The sequence below is a fragment of the Mercenaria mercenaria genome, chromosome 9 (genome assembly GCF_021730395.1).
Source record: "Mercenaria mercenaria strain notata chromosome 9, MADL_Memer_1, whole genome shotgun sequence".
In the NCBI taxonomy this organism is placed as follows: domain Eukaryota; kingdom Metazoa; phylum Mollusca; class Bivalvia; order Venerida; family Veneridae; genus Mercenaria; species Mercenaria mercenaria.
The window spans coordinates 49,142,860-49,160,692 of record NC_069369.1 but is presented as its reverse complement, the minus strand read 5'-3'; the positions used below and the strand labels follow the sequence as shown (position 1 = coordinate 49,160,692).

Below are 17,833 nucleotides of genomic sequence, written 5' to 3'. Positions count from 1 at the left end.
GCGAAAATTGCTTAATCTGGTTATCGCTTGCTGCGCAGTTTAGTTGCAATGAACTCCTTTAAACGTTATATACTATAAAAGAAATTCTTCTTTGTTTCATATAATATTCAGCTACTTAGATCCATTTTGATACAAGTTCTAGATATTCACTCCGTCAAAGACCTATTTTCCACAAAAAATCATGCATTTGCCTCGAGAAAACGAACAGAAAAAGGGGTGTTGAATTGTATGCAGGGAAATGCAAGTCAACTGAAGTCAGATACCCTAATATTGCCGCATTTCAGAAAGCGGTCCGCAGAATAAACATCCTACTTTCGTTTTCAAGTAAACAACTCGAAAGCATGCGAATATTAGCATGAACAGTGTCTTGTTTTATATAGAATACATTCCACGAGTGAAAAAATGCCATTCGGCTTCCGATTTACGCACGAATGCGCTACAAAATGGAAAAAAAAGATCTATTTATTAGGGACTTTTTCTACACAGCGGAAGAACCTTTTTTGACCAAATTTCTGCCGGATATTTAATTTATTCAAAAGCAAATAATTATACACATACAATCTAAATGTATTGATTTGTACCCACACGAGCCAACAAAGACGTAAAGCAGACTAGAAAGAAGTTTATATATACGGTAATTTTTTAAAAAAAGTTTTATTACTGGATCAGATTTCTGTTAATTCATCTGTTTAAATACAAAATATTGATATTGTACGGAAACAATGGGTAGATATAATTGCCTTTAAACCAAGTTATTAACGTTTTCAAAATCGAAAGTGAAATATTCTTGTTATTTAGAACTTCTTTTCTCGTAAGTGGGTCTACAAGCCTCAACTAACTTTCTGTAAATAAATTCTTTTATATTTTTCTATTTTAGATAAAAGTTTACGGTTACTAAGTATGTTTGTATAGTTAAATGTTATGACTGCCTGCATATTTATGTCATTAACTTAACATGCAGGTAAATATAGAGTTATTCAGTCAGGTAAATAAAATATTGATATAATATTCAAATATCATAGGCGTTAATTGTTACCAAATCCTTTATGTTGTTCAGTCTCTATTGATCTCCGTATATGAAAGCATGAAACATAAACTATGAAATAAGCAATTAAGATATAATAAGGATAATACTTCTTGCGTTTTGATTATAGGATATTTTCTATAGTATCTGGTTAATACATAATTCAAAATACAATACAATACAATACAATACAATATTTCTTTATTTCGTCAAGGTTACATAACAGTAACTACAGACAATGTAATTAATTTAAAATGATTACAAAAGGGAAAAATGTTTCATTTGGTAAGAGTTCAAATTTGTTTTGAGGGCCGAAATAATTTGGCTGTGCAGAGTAAAAACAGGTTTTAAAGAAGAGAGCAGTATATCCATTTCTTTTATTCCTTTTCTCATTCATACACATAAGGCAGACAAAACGACTGTACATAAAAACTTTATACTTGGTCCGACTGTTACTACTTTTTCTTCCTTTGACCTGCTTGTTTTAAAAACAGCAATTTTATCCCTACCTTTTCATTCTTAACTTATTAAAATCTTATAACTACAATATGTAAGTCTTTCTTAAAACCAGCTTCCTGAGAAAGAATCTTCTTCTTGGAAAGTGTTAAAATATGCTCAGTGTCAGCATCTAGAAGCGAAGAACTAGAACTTAGCTACGACATCTCTGCGGCAACTCGCAGAAGAAATGCCAAGTATCAGACCAGAAGGGTTTGCTTTGGTTTCGTTATGAATGGAAGGTGTACAAAGCAGAAGATATCTAGGATGGGGTCCTGTATGCTTGTGATGGATCAAGCGAATAGATGGGGTTCTTGACAGAATGGCAGCCACTGGCAGTCTAAATTTCCCAACTTATGCAGAACTTGTTATTTTCTGTTTAAGTATGCGCATGAAAATGTTGACGTCGAAAGAAGTCTGTTTACAAATAAAAAGCTGTTAACATCAGGCTTTACTTTTCAATCTGAAGAAATATTGAATGTATTGAAGCTTACCAGAGATATTGTGGCACAGTATGATGTGCTGATAACAAAGAACAGGATAAGATATGTTGGTTGCACATACCAGTATTTGCCTCATTTTTTTTTCTCATTTTTTCTTATCAGAACTATGATCCTATTTATTTTCCTAAAGTTGGGTGGTAACAGGTACGGGCAAACTGTTGGATCAGATGGGCCATTTTATGGAAACACAATAGAAGTTTGTACAGTGCCTTCGTACCACCAACAATACTATCGGCTATGTCAAATTGTTGGTGTACTGAGTCTCTTGACATTTTTCAATATCTTAAATATGACAATAAATATTATGTCACTTAACTCTCCTGAACCTGTGATTAAAGTGTGATTCTTGTTTGACGTGTGCTCGGTTTTAACAAAAGATAATTTGTACATGTGATAATGACATTATTGTTGTTAATGAAGTATAAACAATTTATTTCATTGTAGGAAAAAAGTACTATTGGCAATAATTTTTGTGAAAAAAAACCCATAAGAATTATTGTAATGTTTCACAGAATGTAAGTGTTAGCCAAAATGTTTAATACTATTCAAACCTAAAAATACTCATTAGTACTAAAATAGAGTACTGAATAGTTTAGAATTTATGAGTTTGAGTAACATTATTATTTCATGAGTACCGAGTACTAGTGAGTACTTGGAAAAATGATATTAAACTGATAATACTCGCGTACTGACGTACTCAACCCAACCCTGAAATACAACATGATATATATTTTATATGTATGTACTATAACCCCGGCATATTGCTGTGTACAAAAGTTCCTCTGCTTTCTCTGCTTTGTTACTCACTTGATACATACATGATAGCTTATACATTAAATATGTCAAATGCTTGTTGAGTTTATTACATGATATTGATTTTATGCTTTTATAAATATGTATGTGCTTCCTAACATTAGCTTTAATTTTGGTCTAAGCTTGTGAATTTCTACCTTTTAAGTTTAAAGTACTGTCGAACTCTTCAACCTCTATTGCAAAATCGTTTTACTTGTATAAACACTAATATGATTGCGGTGATTGGGGTACATAAAGAGTTTTCAAAAGTACCCTCCAAAAGATCTTGGACAAACACGGATCTTTCACCCTGTTTCATTTCTGTTTCAATGATCCTTATTATGTACACTAACTGTTCAACTCTTTGTTCCCAGGTGATCGATAACTATTGAATTGTGTGTCGAATCAATACTGGCATCAAACTTCACACACCTAGTACACAGGCTCTTCAGTATCATACTGCAGTTGGCAAAATGGAAAGACAGTTAACACATTTTAACACTTCTACGATATTTGGAATGACATTTTATTAATAGATGTTTTGTATATTGTACGAGTACTTTCGGAGTGTACTGTATGTAACTAATTTTCATTGACTGTTCAATATCTTGTTATAAAATCAAATTAACAAAGAAATTAAAAATTTCAGGTTGCTGTCTTTCAAACATGGAAGAACTAATGAAAAGACAACCTTACATTGACAGTTAAAATAACACGTTAACAGTGTACGAAAAGGTAAGACATTCCTACTTATTAATGGCAGAAATTCCTACTTAGCCCTACTTTTTTCATTTTAGCACCACTTTTGCCGAATTGTTTCTTGAAGTGGCAATAATAAGCCTCGACAAAGAATTCTGGCACGACGTACGTTACTTTTAAAGATTCAAATTGCACAAAGATATCTTGACCCGTAACACAAGTTTCCATGTAGGCATTTTTGACGCAATTGAAATGTGATGTAAAATGAAAATAGCTGTTCTTTTAATATACAGGCAGTTGATCAGGTTTTATGCAACGATACAATATCAAATATTATTGCCTTCCATAAATGCAAAACTGTTATTTTTTCTATACCATAACCTTAGGTAGCTATAACAGGACAAATCTAAATTTTAACATTAGTATTTATGAAAAGTGTAATACAGAAATACGCAGTGTTCTTGTATGATGCCTGGCATACAAAATTATCAATTTTAACATACTATAAATAGGTTTCTGTGCCTGGTTAGGTTTAAAAGACTTCGCACTAATATTGGAGATGTACGATAAACCGGTGTGAAGATTGACAGTGGATAAGCGATAAAAAGAGTTTCTCAAGGTTGTTATTAAACTGTTGAACTTAAAACATTTTATTACGGTTTGTTTCGCACTGTAATTCCTTTGTCGTCATCAACTGGGCTGTAAATACTTTGCTCAGTCTAAATGAACCTTGGTCTGAATTTTTGCACAAATTAAATTCGGACGAGTTTGATACTAGCTTATCTTGCGAGAAAGGGTATGCAACTAGGTCAACTACTAAGAAAAAAATTGCAACATTTTCTATTAGATTTACGTGAAAGCAGGTCTGTATGAATGTCTCTATAAAATCTGGATCACAAGCGCTAAATCAAAGCATAGAGAACTTATTAATATTGCTCTAAATGCCACATTTTCCCTTGATATACAAAACCAGATCAGAGTCTTTCAACAATGTATGGTAATTTGTAAACTGGAATTACCCCCTATAAACGACTGTACCCCCTCTTCCTCTTGCGACTGATCAAAACAGTAAACAGACACCCGGAAGGTTAGAAATCGTCTTGAAATTAATTATTTGACTTTACACTGTATGTGTATTTAAGTTTAACGATAAGTCTAACATAAATATGTGTATATGGTGATAAAATACACGAAACTGACAGGTAATGTTTACAAAATGCTGACAAAATGTTGACTGATCACACTCATTGCATGAAAATTCACTCGACCAAGTCACGAAACTGGTGAATAACACGTCAAATTGATTTGTAATCCAATAATCCATGATGTTTACTGAAATAAGCATGCATACTCCATAAATATATGTAAATAAGATGTTGCATATCTGTTGCGTTTTTGAAAAAAATTTTTTTTATCTAGTCGGTAAAAAGACATTCACTGTATGCCGACTTGCCAATTTTGATATTTGATATGAACGCGTATTTGCGACTGACACTATATTCCATTTTGCGACTACAGTAGGTGATTTATGTCCTTTAAAGGCGTAAATAAAATAAAAAATACGTACCAAATTGTCTCTATTTATCAGTCGTCTGTATATAATGTCATTTAATGTCGAACCCCTTGTGCTATGCATGTACTAATCCATTGGGAGTGGGGTGGAGGGTCTGTGACTCGCTATCCTACTTAATTATATAATGAATTGAATGCTTCAGAATCGTTTACATGCAAGTATTCCGTGTTGGTTTTACAGACATTTGTTATCATAAAATACAGAATTAGAAACTGAAAGTATACACAGGGTCCCTACTATGTCATTCAAGAAATTAACCGTTTGTCGATTCCCTATGGAAGTCACGCGAAGAAATGTTACCTGACGACTTCAAAATGCCGGTGAGATGAGACAGGAGGGGACTATAGGTTGACCCTCTCTGTCTGTCCGTCTGCCAACAAAATGATCCTCTGAATTTAAAAAAAAAACTATTGCACCCACAAGTACCCTGCGAATGACAGTCGTGTTTACTACCTGTCGAGATTTAACCGTTATTTCTCATGTTTGAAATAATTTACATCTGATAGTGATAACGCTAGCACACGCCGGGAATCTGTCCTTGCGTATTTAGTCGTTTTCATTGCTAAGCCTGACTCAGTCCACTTCCGTTGGTATAAAAATGGCGTGAGTTCTATCTCGTGTTTGTTTTAATATCATCGGCAAATTCAGACATTTAAATCGAAAGCTGTGTGTTATTTGGTAAGTATAAATGTATGAGAAATAACGGTCAAATCACGACGGGTAGTCAACACGACGGCTGTATGTCCAGGCGCAGCCAAGGTACCTGTGATTGCACCTAGGACAATATGTAGTAAACGCACGTATACTATTTTTCGCTCACCTGTCAAGTAGTGACAGTGTGAGCTTTTGTGATCGCCCTTCGTCCGTCTGTTCGTCCGTCGTCCGTCCGTCCACAATTTCCTTGTGAACACGATAGAGACCACATTTTGTACCTGATTTTTATCAAAGTTGCACACAACTTGAATGGGCATAATATCTCGGTTCCTTTCGAAAAGATCAAGTGTTCCAGAGGTATGGCCCCTTAAAGAGCCAAAATTTGCCATTTTGGCTTGCGAACACGATAGAGACCACATTTTGCCATCAACCTTAATCAAAATTAAACACAACTTGTATTGACATAATATCTCGGTTCCTTTCGAAAAGTAGCCAGATCTCATCATGAGTTCAAGAGTTATGGCCCCTTAAAGGGCCAAAATTTGCTATTTTTTGGCTTGTGAACACGGTAGAGACCACATTTTGCAACCAACTTTAATCAAAGTTGCACACAACTTGTATTGGCATAATATATCGGTTTCTTCCGAAAACTGGCCAGATCTCATCATGGATTCCAGAGTTATGGCCCCTTAAAGGGTCAAAATTTCCTCTTTTGGCTTTTGCAGCCATATACAGACTTCATTTACGGTTTGATTTGATACAAACTTGCAAAATATCTTCAACAACAATAAATCTTGGATTCCATGATGATTCTGTCAGATCCGAAGATAGGTTCAGGAGTTCCGGCCCCTGATTGACCACTGAAAGAGCCAAAATTGTGTAATTTTTACCTTGTGAACACGATAGAAGTCACATTTTATATTTGATTTTAACCACACTTACAAACAACTTAAGTCACAATAAGATCTCGGTTACTATCGAAAAGTAGGTAGATTACATCGTTGGTTATAGAGTTACTGCCCCAGAAAGCGGCAAAATTTTCTATTTCGGCCCTTTAAGCCATAAAGAGGTTTCATTTATGTTTTGATTTGATACAAACTTGCACAGAATGATAACTTGATGATCTCTAGGCCTGTATCAAAACCGGGGCATGTCTGCTCAAAAACTAGGTCATAAGGTCAAATAAAAAATCAAGGAAAAGCTTGTTAACAACATAGAGGCCACATTTATGCCCCTGTCTTAATGAAACTTGGTTAGAATGTTTATCTTGATGATTTCTAGGCCAAGTTTGAAACTGGATCATATGGGGTCAGAAACTAGGTCACCCAGTCAAATCCGTCCAAAATTTCGTGTCCGTTCCATAACTCTGTCATCCATGAAGGGATTTCAATATTAATTGACACATATGTTTTCCATGATGAGATTACGTATCATGCGCAAAACCCGGACACATAGCTCAAAGGTCAAGGTCACAATTGGAGGTCTAAGTTTAACAGGGCTTTCTTCATGTCCTGTCTAAAACTCTGTCATCTAAGAAGGGATTTTAATATTACTTGGCACAAATAAACTTCATAAGGAGACAATGTGTTATGCACAAGTTGCAGACCCCTAGGTCAAAGGTTATAGTCACAGTCAAATATTTACATAGCATGAACAGGGTCTTTTTCGTGTTTCGTCCACAGCTCTGTCATTCATTAAAAGATTTTAATATTTACTTAACAAAAATGTTTTCCATGATGAGACGACGTGTCATTCGCAAATCCCGTACCCCTAGATCAAAAGTCAAGGTCATAATTGGAATTCAAAGGTCAATAACTGTGTTTCATGTCGGGTCCAGCACTCTGTCATCCATCAAGGGATAGTAATATTACTTGGCATAAATGTTCCCCTGGATAAGACAACGTGTCATGCCCGGATCCTTAGCTGCAAGGTCAAAGTCACACTTGGAAGGCCGAAAGGGCTTTTTTGCTGCCCAGACTGTAACTCAACAATCCTTAAAGGGATTTTGATATTACTTGACACAAATGTTTGCCACCATGAGACGGTGTGTCATGCACAAGAACCATGTCCCTAGATCTGCAATCAAAGCTATACTTAGAGGCAAAATGTCAGATAAAAGAATGACATTGTCCACAGCATTCCTTCTTCATGCATGGAGGGATTTTGATGTACCTTGGCACAAATATTCACCACCGTGAGATAGGTTATCATGTCTAAGGCCAAGGTCGCACTAGAGGTCAAAGGTCAAATTTTTTCTTCATGCATGGAGGGACTTTGATGTAACGTGGCACAAATGCTCACCAAAATGAGGCACTCTTGTTAGCTCACCTGAGCCAAAGGCTCAGGGTGACCTATTATGATCGCTCACCGTCCGGCGTCCGTCCGTCCACACTTTCCTTTAAACAACATCTCCTCCTAAACCATTAGGCCAATTTTGATGAAAGTCCACAGGAATGTTTCTTGGATGGTTTTCTTTAAAAATTATTCAACGAATTGAATTCCATATAGAACTCTGGTTGCCATGGCAATCAAAAGGAAAAACTTTAAAAATCTTCTTGCTCAAAACCATAGGTCATAGGGCTTTTATATTTGGTATGTAGTATAATCTAGTGGTCCTCTACCAAGATTGTTCAAGTTATGATACCGATTCGCCCTGCAATCCGCTTAAAAATCATATCCTAAATCATTGTGTAGCAAGAAGATTGTGCACTTCCGTCAGATTGTATGACAGACCCCTTTAAAATTCACATGAAGTACAGTTAAAGTATTAATAATAGTCAAAACATAAATTAGTGTGAGCAGCATAAAATACGCTGCAAAAAGATTTTAGGAAATGGACCCCTGTAGGTTATAATGTAGTAATTCATCGTAATTGCCTCCGTTGAAAGAAGTACCTTTGAAAGAAAAGGGCCCTGAAAACCCTATGTCGCTCACCTGACCTATTGACCTAAAGATCAAATCATCAAGATTAACATTCTGACCAACTTTCATTAAGATAAGGTAATAAATGTGGCCTCTAGAGAGTTAACTAGTTTTTCCTTTGATTTGACCTGGTGACCGCGTTTTTGATCCCACATAATCCAGATTCGAACTTGACCTAGAGGTCATCAAGACAAACATTCTGATAAGGTTTCATAGAGATATTGCCATGAATGGTGAATGTTTACAAGCTTTTCCTTTTGACCTGGCGACCTAGTTTTTGACCTAAGATGACACAATGTCAATCCCATCCAAAATTTTATTGAGGTAACATTCTGACCAAGTTTCATTAAGACTGGGCCAAAATAGTGACCTCTAGAGTGTTAACAAGCTTTTCCTTTAATTTGACTTACAAAGTCTGTTGAGATCAAGTAATCTGTAATAAAGATTAAGGAAGATGCAGTCATAAATATGGGCTTTAGAGTGTTAGCAAACTTTTCCTTTAATTTAACTTGTTGACCTATTTTTTTGTTCCCACCTGACCCAGGTGAGGTATTGAGATAGAGATATTGCCATACATGTGGCCTCTTTATAGTTTAAAAGCTTTTCCTTTGATTTGACCTGGTGACCTAGTTTTTGAACTGAGATGATTCAATATCAAACTCGTCCAAGATTTTATTAAGGGTAACATTCTGACCAAGTTTCATTAAGGTTGGGCCAAAAATGTGACCTCTAGAGTGTTAACAAGCTCTTCCTTTGCTTTGACCTAGACTTACAAAGTCTGTTGAGATCAAGTTATCTGTAATAAAGTTTATTCTTTCTTCATACTGACACTGATATTTTCTCAGGAAACCATTTTCTCTCTAGGCTAGTCTAATTTGACCCGTTGACCTAGGTTTTCAGCCCAGGTGACTCAATATCAAACTCGTCCAAGATTTTTTTCGAGGGTAACATTCTGACCAAGTTTCATTAAGATTGGACCAAAATTATGACCTCCAGAGTGTTTTAACAGTCAAATTGTTGACGACGGACACAAGGTGATCACAAAAGCTCACCTTGAGCACTTCGTGCTCAGGTGAGCTAATAGGCCCTCATTTTTCCCTTTTATGGGACTACTGCTTGTAAAATGGGGGCTTATTTCATTCGCAGAATGTATTTTCAGTAAAATAAGACAAGTTCATGTTAAATTTTGTGTGTTTATGGCAAATACAAAGACAAAACTAAAATAGAACTGTTTACTATTTGACGCTGTAAAGAAAGCGTTCCACAAAGGGTTAATGGATTCAATCTGGCGCTGCTTCACTTCAATTCACCCCATTTACGGTTCATATTTTCACAGCGTATTAATTGTAGTTTGTGATGATAAATCGGTTTCAATGGGTTGAAATTCTAGAAAGTATAGTCTTTGTGCGCGACACATCGTCTCATGATGGTGAACATTTGTGCCAAGTTATTTCAGAATCCCTTAATGCATAAAAAAAGTCATGGCACACACACGAAAAACAGACCCTGTTTTACATTTAAGTGTCACATTAAAGAGAAAAGGAAAAGAATAAGACGGGCATTAACTACATATTGCCGATCTTTATATATAAACTGTGAGAGAGGTAGGTGTAATAGTATTCAAGTAATTGCACGACCAAATTTATGGGGACACATATACAAACAGACCGAACAGACATACCGCATGGTGACTCCTATATACCACCTCCTTCTCCTTCAAACTTCGTTTGCGGATTATAATTATGAAGAAATGCTACAGGAACATAGGAAACGCCGATATTTTTATAAATAAGTCAGTTGCAAACAGGCATACAGTCTTTTTTTACGAAAGTCGCAAACACTCGTACAGTACTCAAGCAAACATTCATACAGTCAGGAAATCGCACCGAATCTTCTTTCATTGACGGTTATAAACAAATTGGAGATTTTAGCAATAATTTTATTTTATTTTACCAAACTAGTAATAATTCTTTATCCATGAAACAGTGGAACTTACATGTAGATCATTCTTCAAGCAAGAAAATATACTTTTGACGCCGACAATGTACAATTTCTGGAAAAAATCAGTGATCCATCGGGTTTTTTTGCTATAATTTTAACTGTAATCGGACTAACACATTGTATACAGAAACAAATCATGTTCAGCTTCAAATAAAATATAAATATGAATAGACGTACCCCCAAAGCATATCAGTCACTTTAAAATTGTGTTTTTCAACTTTTACCCGTCAGTTTATTGTTTTGATCGGTCGCAAGAGGAAGAGGGGTTGTACAGTCGTTTATAGGGTGTGGGAATACCTGGTGTCAAAAACTAGGTTAAAAGGTCAAATCAAGAAAGAAACAACAACAATTAAACATCAAAGAGAAAACATATTCTACGTGATTTACTTGAAACCTGGTATATCGTTGGTGGGTCATTAGGATGAAAACCTAGCCGGTCACTTGGTCAAATTAAATTAATCTTTTGGGCCACACCAAATTAATTTCTTGGTCATTGGAATTTTCCAAAAATAATAGGAGCTGGCGAGCGAAATAATTTTTTTTTTTTGATTTCACCTATATTTGGAGCGGGCGAGGGGCGATTTGAAGAAAAAAATAAAAAACTTTGTCACAAGAATCAACAAGTACTTCCAAACATATCAGAAGGGCTTGAAATACACAAAAGAACCAAAGATTATTACATATTGAAGGTTTCATGACAAACTGTCCCAAAAATACATGGCATCCACTCAAAAACTGTTTCCAATATATCTTTATGTTTACCGGGACGCGCTACATTGTAATATTTACAAATATTGAAAGATGTAAGCAAGCTAAAAGGACAACATGTTTTTTCCACAGTTTTATCTTTGCTACTGACCCTATTCTAGATGGCCCAGTTTCGCGTTTGAACAGAAATGTGTACAAAAATATTCTGACTAAATTTCATTTAGAAATTGTGGCACCTAGTGCTAACCAAACCAAATTGACCTTTTCTTTGTGTTCAGAGATGCACTTTCGGAAAATTGTCCCAGGCTTTATGAAAACTTACTGTCGATGTTTCATGTAAATCAAATAGAAAATGTAGGCTCTCGTATGCTAACTTTGATTTGATCTAATGACATAGTATTTAAACCCAGATGATCCGATCCCAAATTATTCATATGTTTTATCAAAGCACACATTCTGCCTGGACTTCATGTAAGTGAAGAAGTGAAGAAGAAAATATGGCCAATATTTATTAAATTATTTTGATCTATTATTGATGACATAATGTATGAGCCTACATGATCTATTTTCGAAATTTACCATGATTTCGATAACGAAAATATTTCGATAAGATTTCATGAAGATCAGGGTGAAAAGATGTTTCAATTATAAGACCTAGCAATCTAGTTTTTAGACCAGAGGTGATGAAGTTTCTGAATTGATCTATAATGCTTAAAGAAAAGCATTTTGGCTATTAAGTAGGACATGGACCCATTGTTGTGTTAAAAAGGTTTTTATATTATTTGCAAAGCGACCTATTTTTTGAGTCCATATGACATGGTTTTGAACTTAACCTAAATTTCATAAAGAGAAACATTCAAACATGTTTTCAAGTATTTATTTTCTGTGAACTTACGCAGTTGTCTGTGTTTCTAACATAGACATCACATTTCAGAATTTCGGTTTTAGATTTCATGAAAAAACATCTTGACTATTTTTCATGTAAAATGTTACCAAGACTATATTATTTAGCCTAGAGGTCTCATGTTTTGACGCCAAATGATCCAGTATCGCTTTCTATTGATAGCTTATTGCAAAATAAAAAACAGTCTGATATTTAAGTGTCATTAAGAATGGGCCAAAATTGTGAACTCTAGAGTGTTAACAAGCCAAATGATGATGACGACAGACGGTGCACGATCAGTTGGACACAGACCTTTCATATATGAGTTAAAACAATGAAAGACCTAATGATTAAGTGTCCGAAATTGTATAAAAAAAGAAGAGAAGACCCCTTATTTCTGTCGCTAATCCGCTGTCCATCTCCCCATCGGATTACGCGTGTACATCTCTACTGTGTTAATAAACGCAGTACGAATACGTAATACCACAAAATAAACTGAAATCGTTTTAACAAATCTCTGTTTATATTTGCTTATAACTGCAGCTCTATATACACAGTCAAGTTAATCTATATTGATTTTTCATAAGGATTTTCTAGATTTAAATAAAAATAATAATGCTGAACGTGAGCAGAGTACATCTTAATCCATATAAACGATGCGTGTTATAATTTGTCTTTCTTGCGTGTAAACCTTATCCAAACTAATGGTTCTAAATCGGTTTTGCAAAAGGTGATACATGTTTGTTATACATCAAATGACCATTTAGATATAAATGCTCATACACAGACTAGATTGCAACCGTTGTGAAAGTTATGGGTGCATAAAAGATATATATTAATATACTGTTTCACTTATGATTAACAACAATACTGTCACGTGTTATCAAAAACATCTTAATGCAAATGATTGGAATGACTCATACTTTGAAATGAATATAAATGGAGAGGACTTCAATAAGCCTAACTGACTTCCAGTCCAATCCAGAATTTATTATGTAAATTATCATTGGAAATGTACATATTGAGAAAAAAATATGTTTAAATCAAATGAATATACGAAAATAAATAGAGTTAAATGCACGGTTACAGTAGCTTTTTATGGCGTGTCTAACGTTGCAAAATTCAATAAGTAATATTTACGTTTTATACCGCTATATTTATATTGCATAATTCAATATTTTTGTTCTACAATTTCAAACATTTATCTTTATAATAATATATTTAATAATATTTTGTTATATACTTCAATCAATGCGTTTGTGGTATGTCATAATATTGATTTCATCTTGTGAAACATCAGTAGTGTCTTTTATGAAAATGTGTAATATATTTATTCTATAAATGTTCTCTATATGTGGTGGCCAGATTGTCTAATGGTAGCGCGCTTGACTGTTAATCCAGAGGTCCGGGGTTCAATCCAGGCGTTGGAAATTTTGAGATGCTATTGAGTATCTCCCACCTAAATAAGAGGCCAGTATTGGTTCTTCCAAGGAAAGACGGCTTCGCGTGTATCCTTGCTATACACCGGGCACGTTAAAGAACCAGGCTGTCTAATCGCAAAGAGCTAGGCTAAGTTAGCCGGACAAGTCTGTATCTAAAAGAGATTTCTCTGTCTCTGTTCTGGGTTTTTTGTCTCACTCTGTCTCTCTGCTCAGATCGCTTTGTGTCTGTACTAGTAGATGATGAATTTGGCGCCCTGATTATATAGATTTCATCTCGAAAATATCTATCGTGTCTTTAAAAATTTTGTCATTGAGTAGTATTATGGGATAGTACTTAGTTTTCTTACAGGGAATTCTTTTAAGGTAATATGCGCCACCTACTGATTTGCAACAGACTGTTATGAAATTTTCACAAATCAAAGTTGACGATATTTCCGACAGAGTGGTTTTTTTTCAGTTCTCTGTTATTCTCCATTTTGCAGTTGCAAATCTTCAAACATGACCAATTACGTCATTTTTTTCAGCAGATCGCAAATTGACATACTTGACAGGTTTTAAGTAGAGCATACATCACAAATACAGCAAAAAATCTTTATTTTCAAGTTTGTGTTACAATTATATCTCCATTGATATATAATTTGTTAAGTTTATTTCGATGTCACATCGGAGGCAAAAGATTTATGAACGCAAAACTGACGTCGAGTTTCACCCAATTTTTGATATAAAAAACTGTCAGATAGATTTTTGAATAAATTTGAATAAGCATATAAAATTCCAATTGCTATCGATTCATTAGAAGGAAAATGGTGGTCACCGTTTTAGTTTTCGCTCTATATGCGTGGCGTTTCCCATACCCCCAGTAAAATAATGACGTTTTTGTTCTTATATCATAAATCTCCATTAATTTAAATTCAGTTTCTGTTCTAATGGTGGATATAGTGATGTTAAATCCCAGTCATGATAAAATGAAGATATTATTTCATGAAATTCTTGAAATAAACGAATTGACTTCAAACACAACATAAAGTAGACCGCTGGCTTACAAATAATTCTAATATACAGACATCGTGCGATACGATATTTTTATATCGAAGTAATCTAAGTCGCATCGCCATCGGTTTTAAATTTCGGAGATACCTTCAGAAATTTATATTAGTCCAAGTTTTTGGAGGACTTTTCAAAATGCAGAGGGATGCTCTAACTCATGAAGCCCTCACTACCTTCACCAATCCTGTTTTAAACATCCTATACGGAACATCCGAATGACTCATACTAACGGCAGTTTGATAAGAGGAGGCTCCAACTTACCGACTCCTTGTTTCAAAGTCCACCACTGTACAAATGAGTCGTCTCGACAGGTAACCCGTATGAGCGACTCTTTCAGAAGAAGGTTTAGTAAATACCCGGTAGTTGATATTTGAATTTGATAAACTTCTTCGGTTCTTTATTAAGCCAGGTATAGAGCAACTATGGACGGGACTTTTATCCGAATGTTAATAAGAGCAGAGGCTCGAACTCACGATCCCAAATTTAACTATGCGCCTTAATACTGACTATTGCGAGCGCCTAGATAAGTTATATACATTTATAGCCTTGGAAAAAGAGTATCCATATTGCTTTTGCATGAACCAATGAATTCTCTATAAGAAAACGTACTTATATACATGTTTTCTATTGTTATACTATGTAAAAATCTTTTGAGAAAAAGATTGACTTGTCTTTACAAAATTGTATTTTTTACGTAATAAAGAATACTTACTTTTAGGACAGCTATGTCTGACGAACCGGAAGAAACTGAATACTATTTGCGTCTTCTGTCTATGTATCTGGATTTGGGTACAGAAACTGTTCTGGATGTATTTGAATATCATTCACCAGGAGGAAATCCTAAGACATTTCTAAAGTCAAAGGAAGAGACAATTATAAAATTGAAGACCAAACGAATATTAAATAAACAAGAGTCTTATCTACTTTTGCAAGAGGTTAACGCCGAAGATAAACAGAAAGTAAATTATGTGCTGAGGAGTCTACTGGATCTTAAAAGATTTGATATATCATTGCTAATAACTCTGTCCATAAATCTTTTCACTGAACAACTATTACCACCTCCGGCTAAAGGATGGGATCAACCACCGAAAAACAGTGACAAGTCTATAGCGGCTGACCTGTTACGCCTCCGGACAACACGAAATGTTATTGTCGGTCATCATCCAAGAGCACGCTTGCCAAAGTGGCGATTTGACGAGGAGTGGGAAAAAGTATCAGAAATATTAATAAGAATACAGCAACAACTGCCTCTGAACAAGGAAGCCCGCATGAAAGAAAGAGTCGAGGCATACCGTTTTCAGAGACTAGACCCAACTGTTAAGAACATGAATGATGCGAAAATAAGGGAATGGCATGAAGACGTTTCGAAAGTGCAGGCACAGGTAATGAGTTTGATCTAGTATAAGCAATATTTAACTACAGTAATGCACATGGTCTCGAAATGTTTAATTCCGATGTCATAAAATTTGAAAGGTTCTCAATAAATTACTTTGTGACAGTAAATGAAAAAATATAATTAGATAGATAACAATGAAACTTTTTCTTTAACATCAAAGTATATTCATAAATGGTAGTATATATAAGAGCAAGTTTATTTTATATTTTACAGGTAGAAGACTTGATCAAGAAAATTGAAGGTAATTTCTTTTCATTATTTTGTCTTGCGAATATTACTCATTGTGTCTATTGGTTCTTATACAAACGAAATGGTGTTGCAATCATGTGTAAATATATTCTTTTCGGTGGAATGTAAACGTATGTCCAGCGTAATTTCAAACAGAAGCTAATGATTATAATTATATGCATGATATTAGACATTTGCGAATTACGACAAAGTACATTTGAACACCTAGGATCTATTGTTCAAGGGGGCATCTCAAAATAATTTGGTTATTTTATATGCGGTTTTAAAAACATGTCTGCACTGGTGATAAGGTCTTGCTTAGAAACCATCCAGTTCTGTCAAAGATGGCACGTACGACAGACTGCAGTATTGGGCTTCTCATGTGACACAATCAAAACATAGATTAAATAATGTAATATCACCTGTGTAAGCATTTTGCAGGTTAAATATTAAATCAATTTTAATAATTTAAACTCCACGTCAATTTACCTTCGTTTTAATGGCGACATACAATATTCGTATCTACAACCAAAATCTCGTTAATCCCGATATAGGAGCTTCGCGAGCGATTAAAATTTTCATTATGCAAACGTGATAAAAATACAAAATAGAAACGATAGATGAGAATTCTTTAAATAAATTAGCTAAATATTACAATAGTGGGTAAAGTAAAACCTCGATTTCATTTGAGAATTGTGAAAAAATTAGTTTTGGAAGTACCAAGCAGTGGTTCCACCTCTATCGTTTACGTTGATAGGTTAATTAAGGGGATATAAAAAACAGGCTACGTCCTTCCGTCCTTCCTTCCATCCTTCACACTTTGTGTCCGGTTCATAACTCTGCCATCAATTAAAAGATTTTGAAATAATTTGGCATAAGTGTTTCCCGTAATGTGACGACGTGTCACGCGCAAGACTCAGACCCCTAGCTTCAAAGTCAATGTCACGCTAAGAGGTCAAAAGATAACAGGGTATATTTCGTGTCCATAAATCTGCCATTCATCAAGGGATTTTAAAATTATTTGGCACAATGTTCCCCATAATAAGACGACGTGTCATGCACAATACTCTGACCCCTAGCTCTAAGGTCAAGGTTACATCTAGAGAACAAATGTTAACATGGTATGTTTCTTGTATGGTTAGTGCCTTCCATCAAGGGATTTCAAAATTATTTGGCACAAATGTTCCCCATAATGAGACGACGCGTCACGCGCAAGACCCAGACCCCTAGCTCTAAGGTCAAGGTCACACTAGGATGTTAAAAGTTAACATGGTCTGTTTCTTCTATGGCCAATAACTTTGCCTTTCATCAAGGGATTCTAAAATTACTTGGGACAAATGTTCCCTATAATGAGTTGATTTGTCGTGCGCAAGAACCAGGTCCCTAGGTCTAAGGTCAAGGTCGCACTTAGAGGTCAAAGGTCGAATTCAAGAATGACTTTATCCAGAGCATTTCTTCTTCCTGCA

At 35.0% G+C, this 17,833-nt stretch overlaps 1 protein-coding gene across 3 annotated transcripts in view; it reads left to right on the top strand.

Moving 5' to 3' along the window:
• The first annotated feature begins 497 nt into the window (after window positions 1-497).
• LOC123547071 (uncharacterized) overlaps window positions 498-17,833 on the top strand; it is a 60,771-nt gene continuing 43,435 nt past the window's right edge. For all 3 annotated transcript variants that reach the window (XM_045333848.2, XM_053551363.1, XM_045333849.2), the window contains exons 1-4: window positions 498-634; window positions 3,464-3,549; window positions 15,462-16,125; window positions 16,353-16,380. In XM_045333848.2, the coding sequence (XP_045189783.2) occupies window positions 15,469-16,125; window positions 16,353-16,380 (685 nt within the window). In that variant the 5' untranslated portion in view covers window positions 498-634; window positions 3,464-3,549; window positions 15,462-15,468. The remainder of the gene's footprint in view (window positions 635-3,463; window positions 3,550-15,461; window positions 16,126-16,352; window positions 16,381-17,833) is intronic.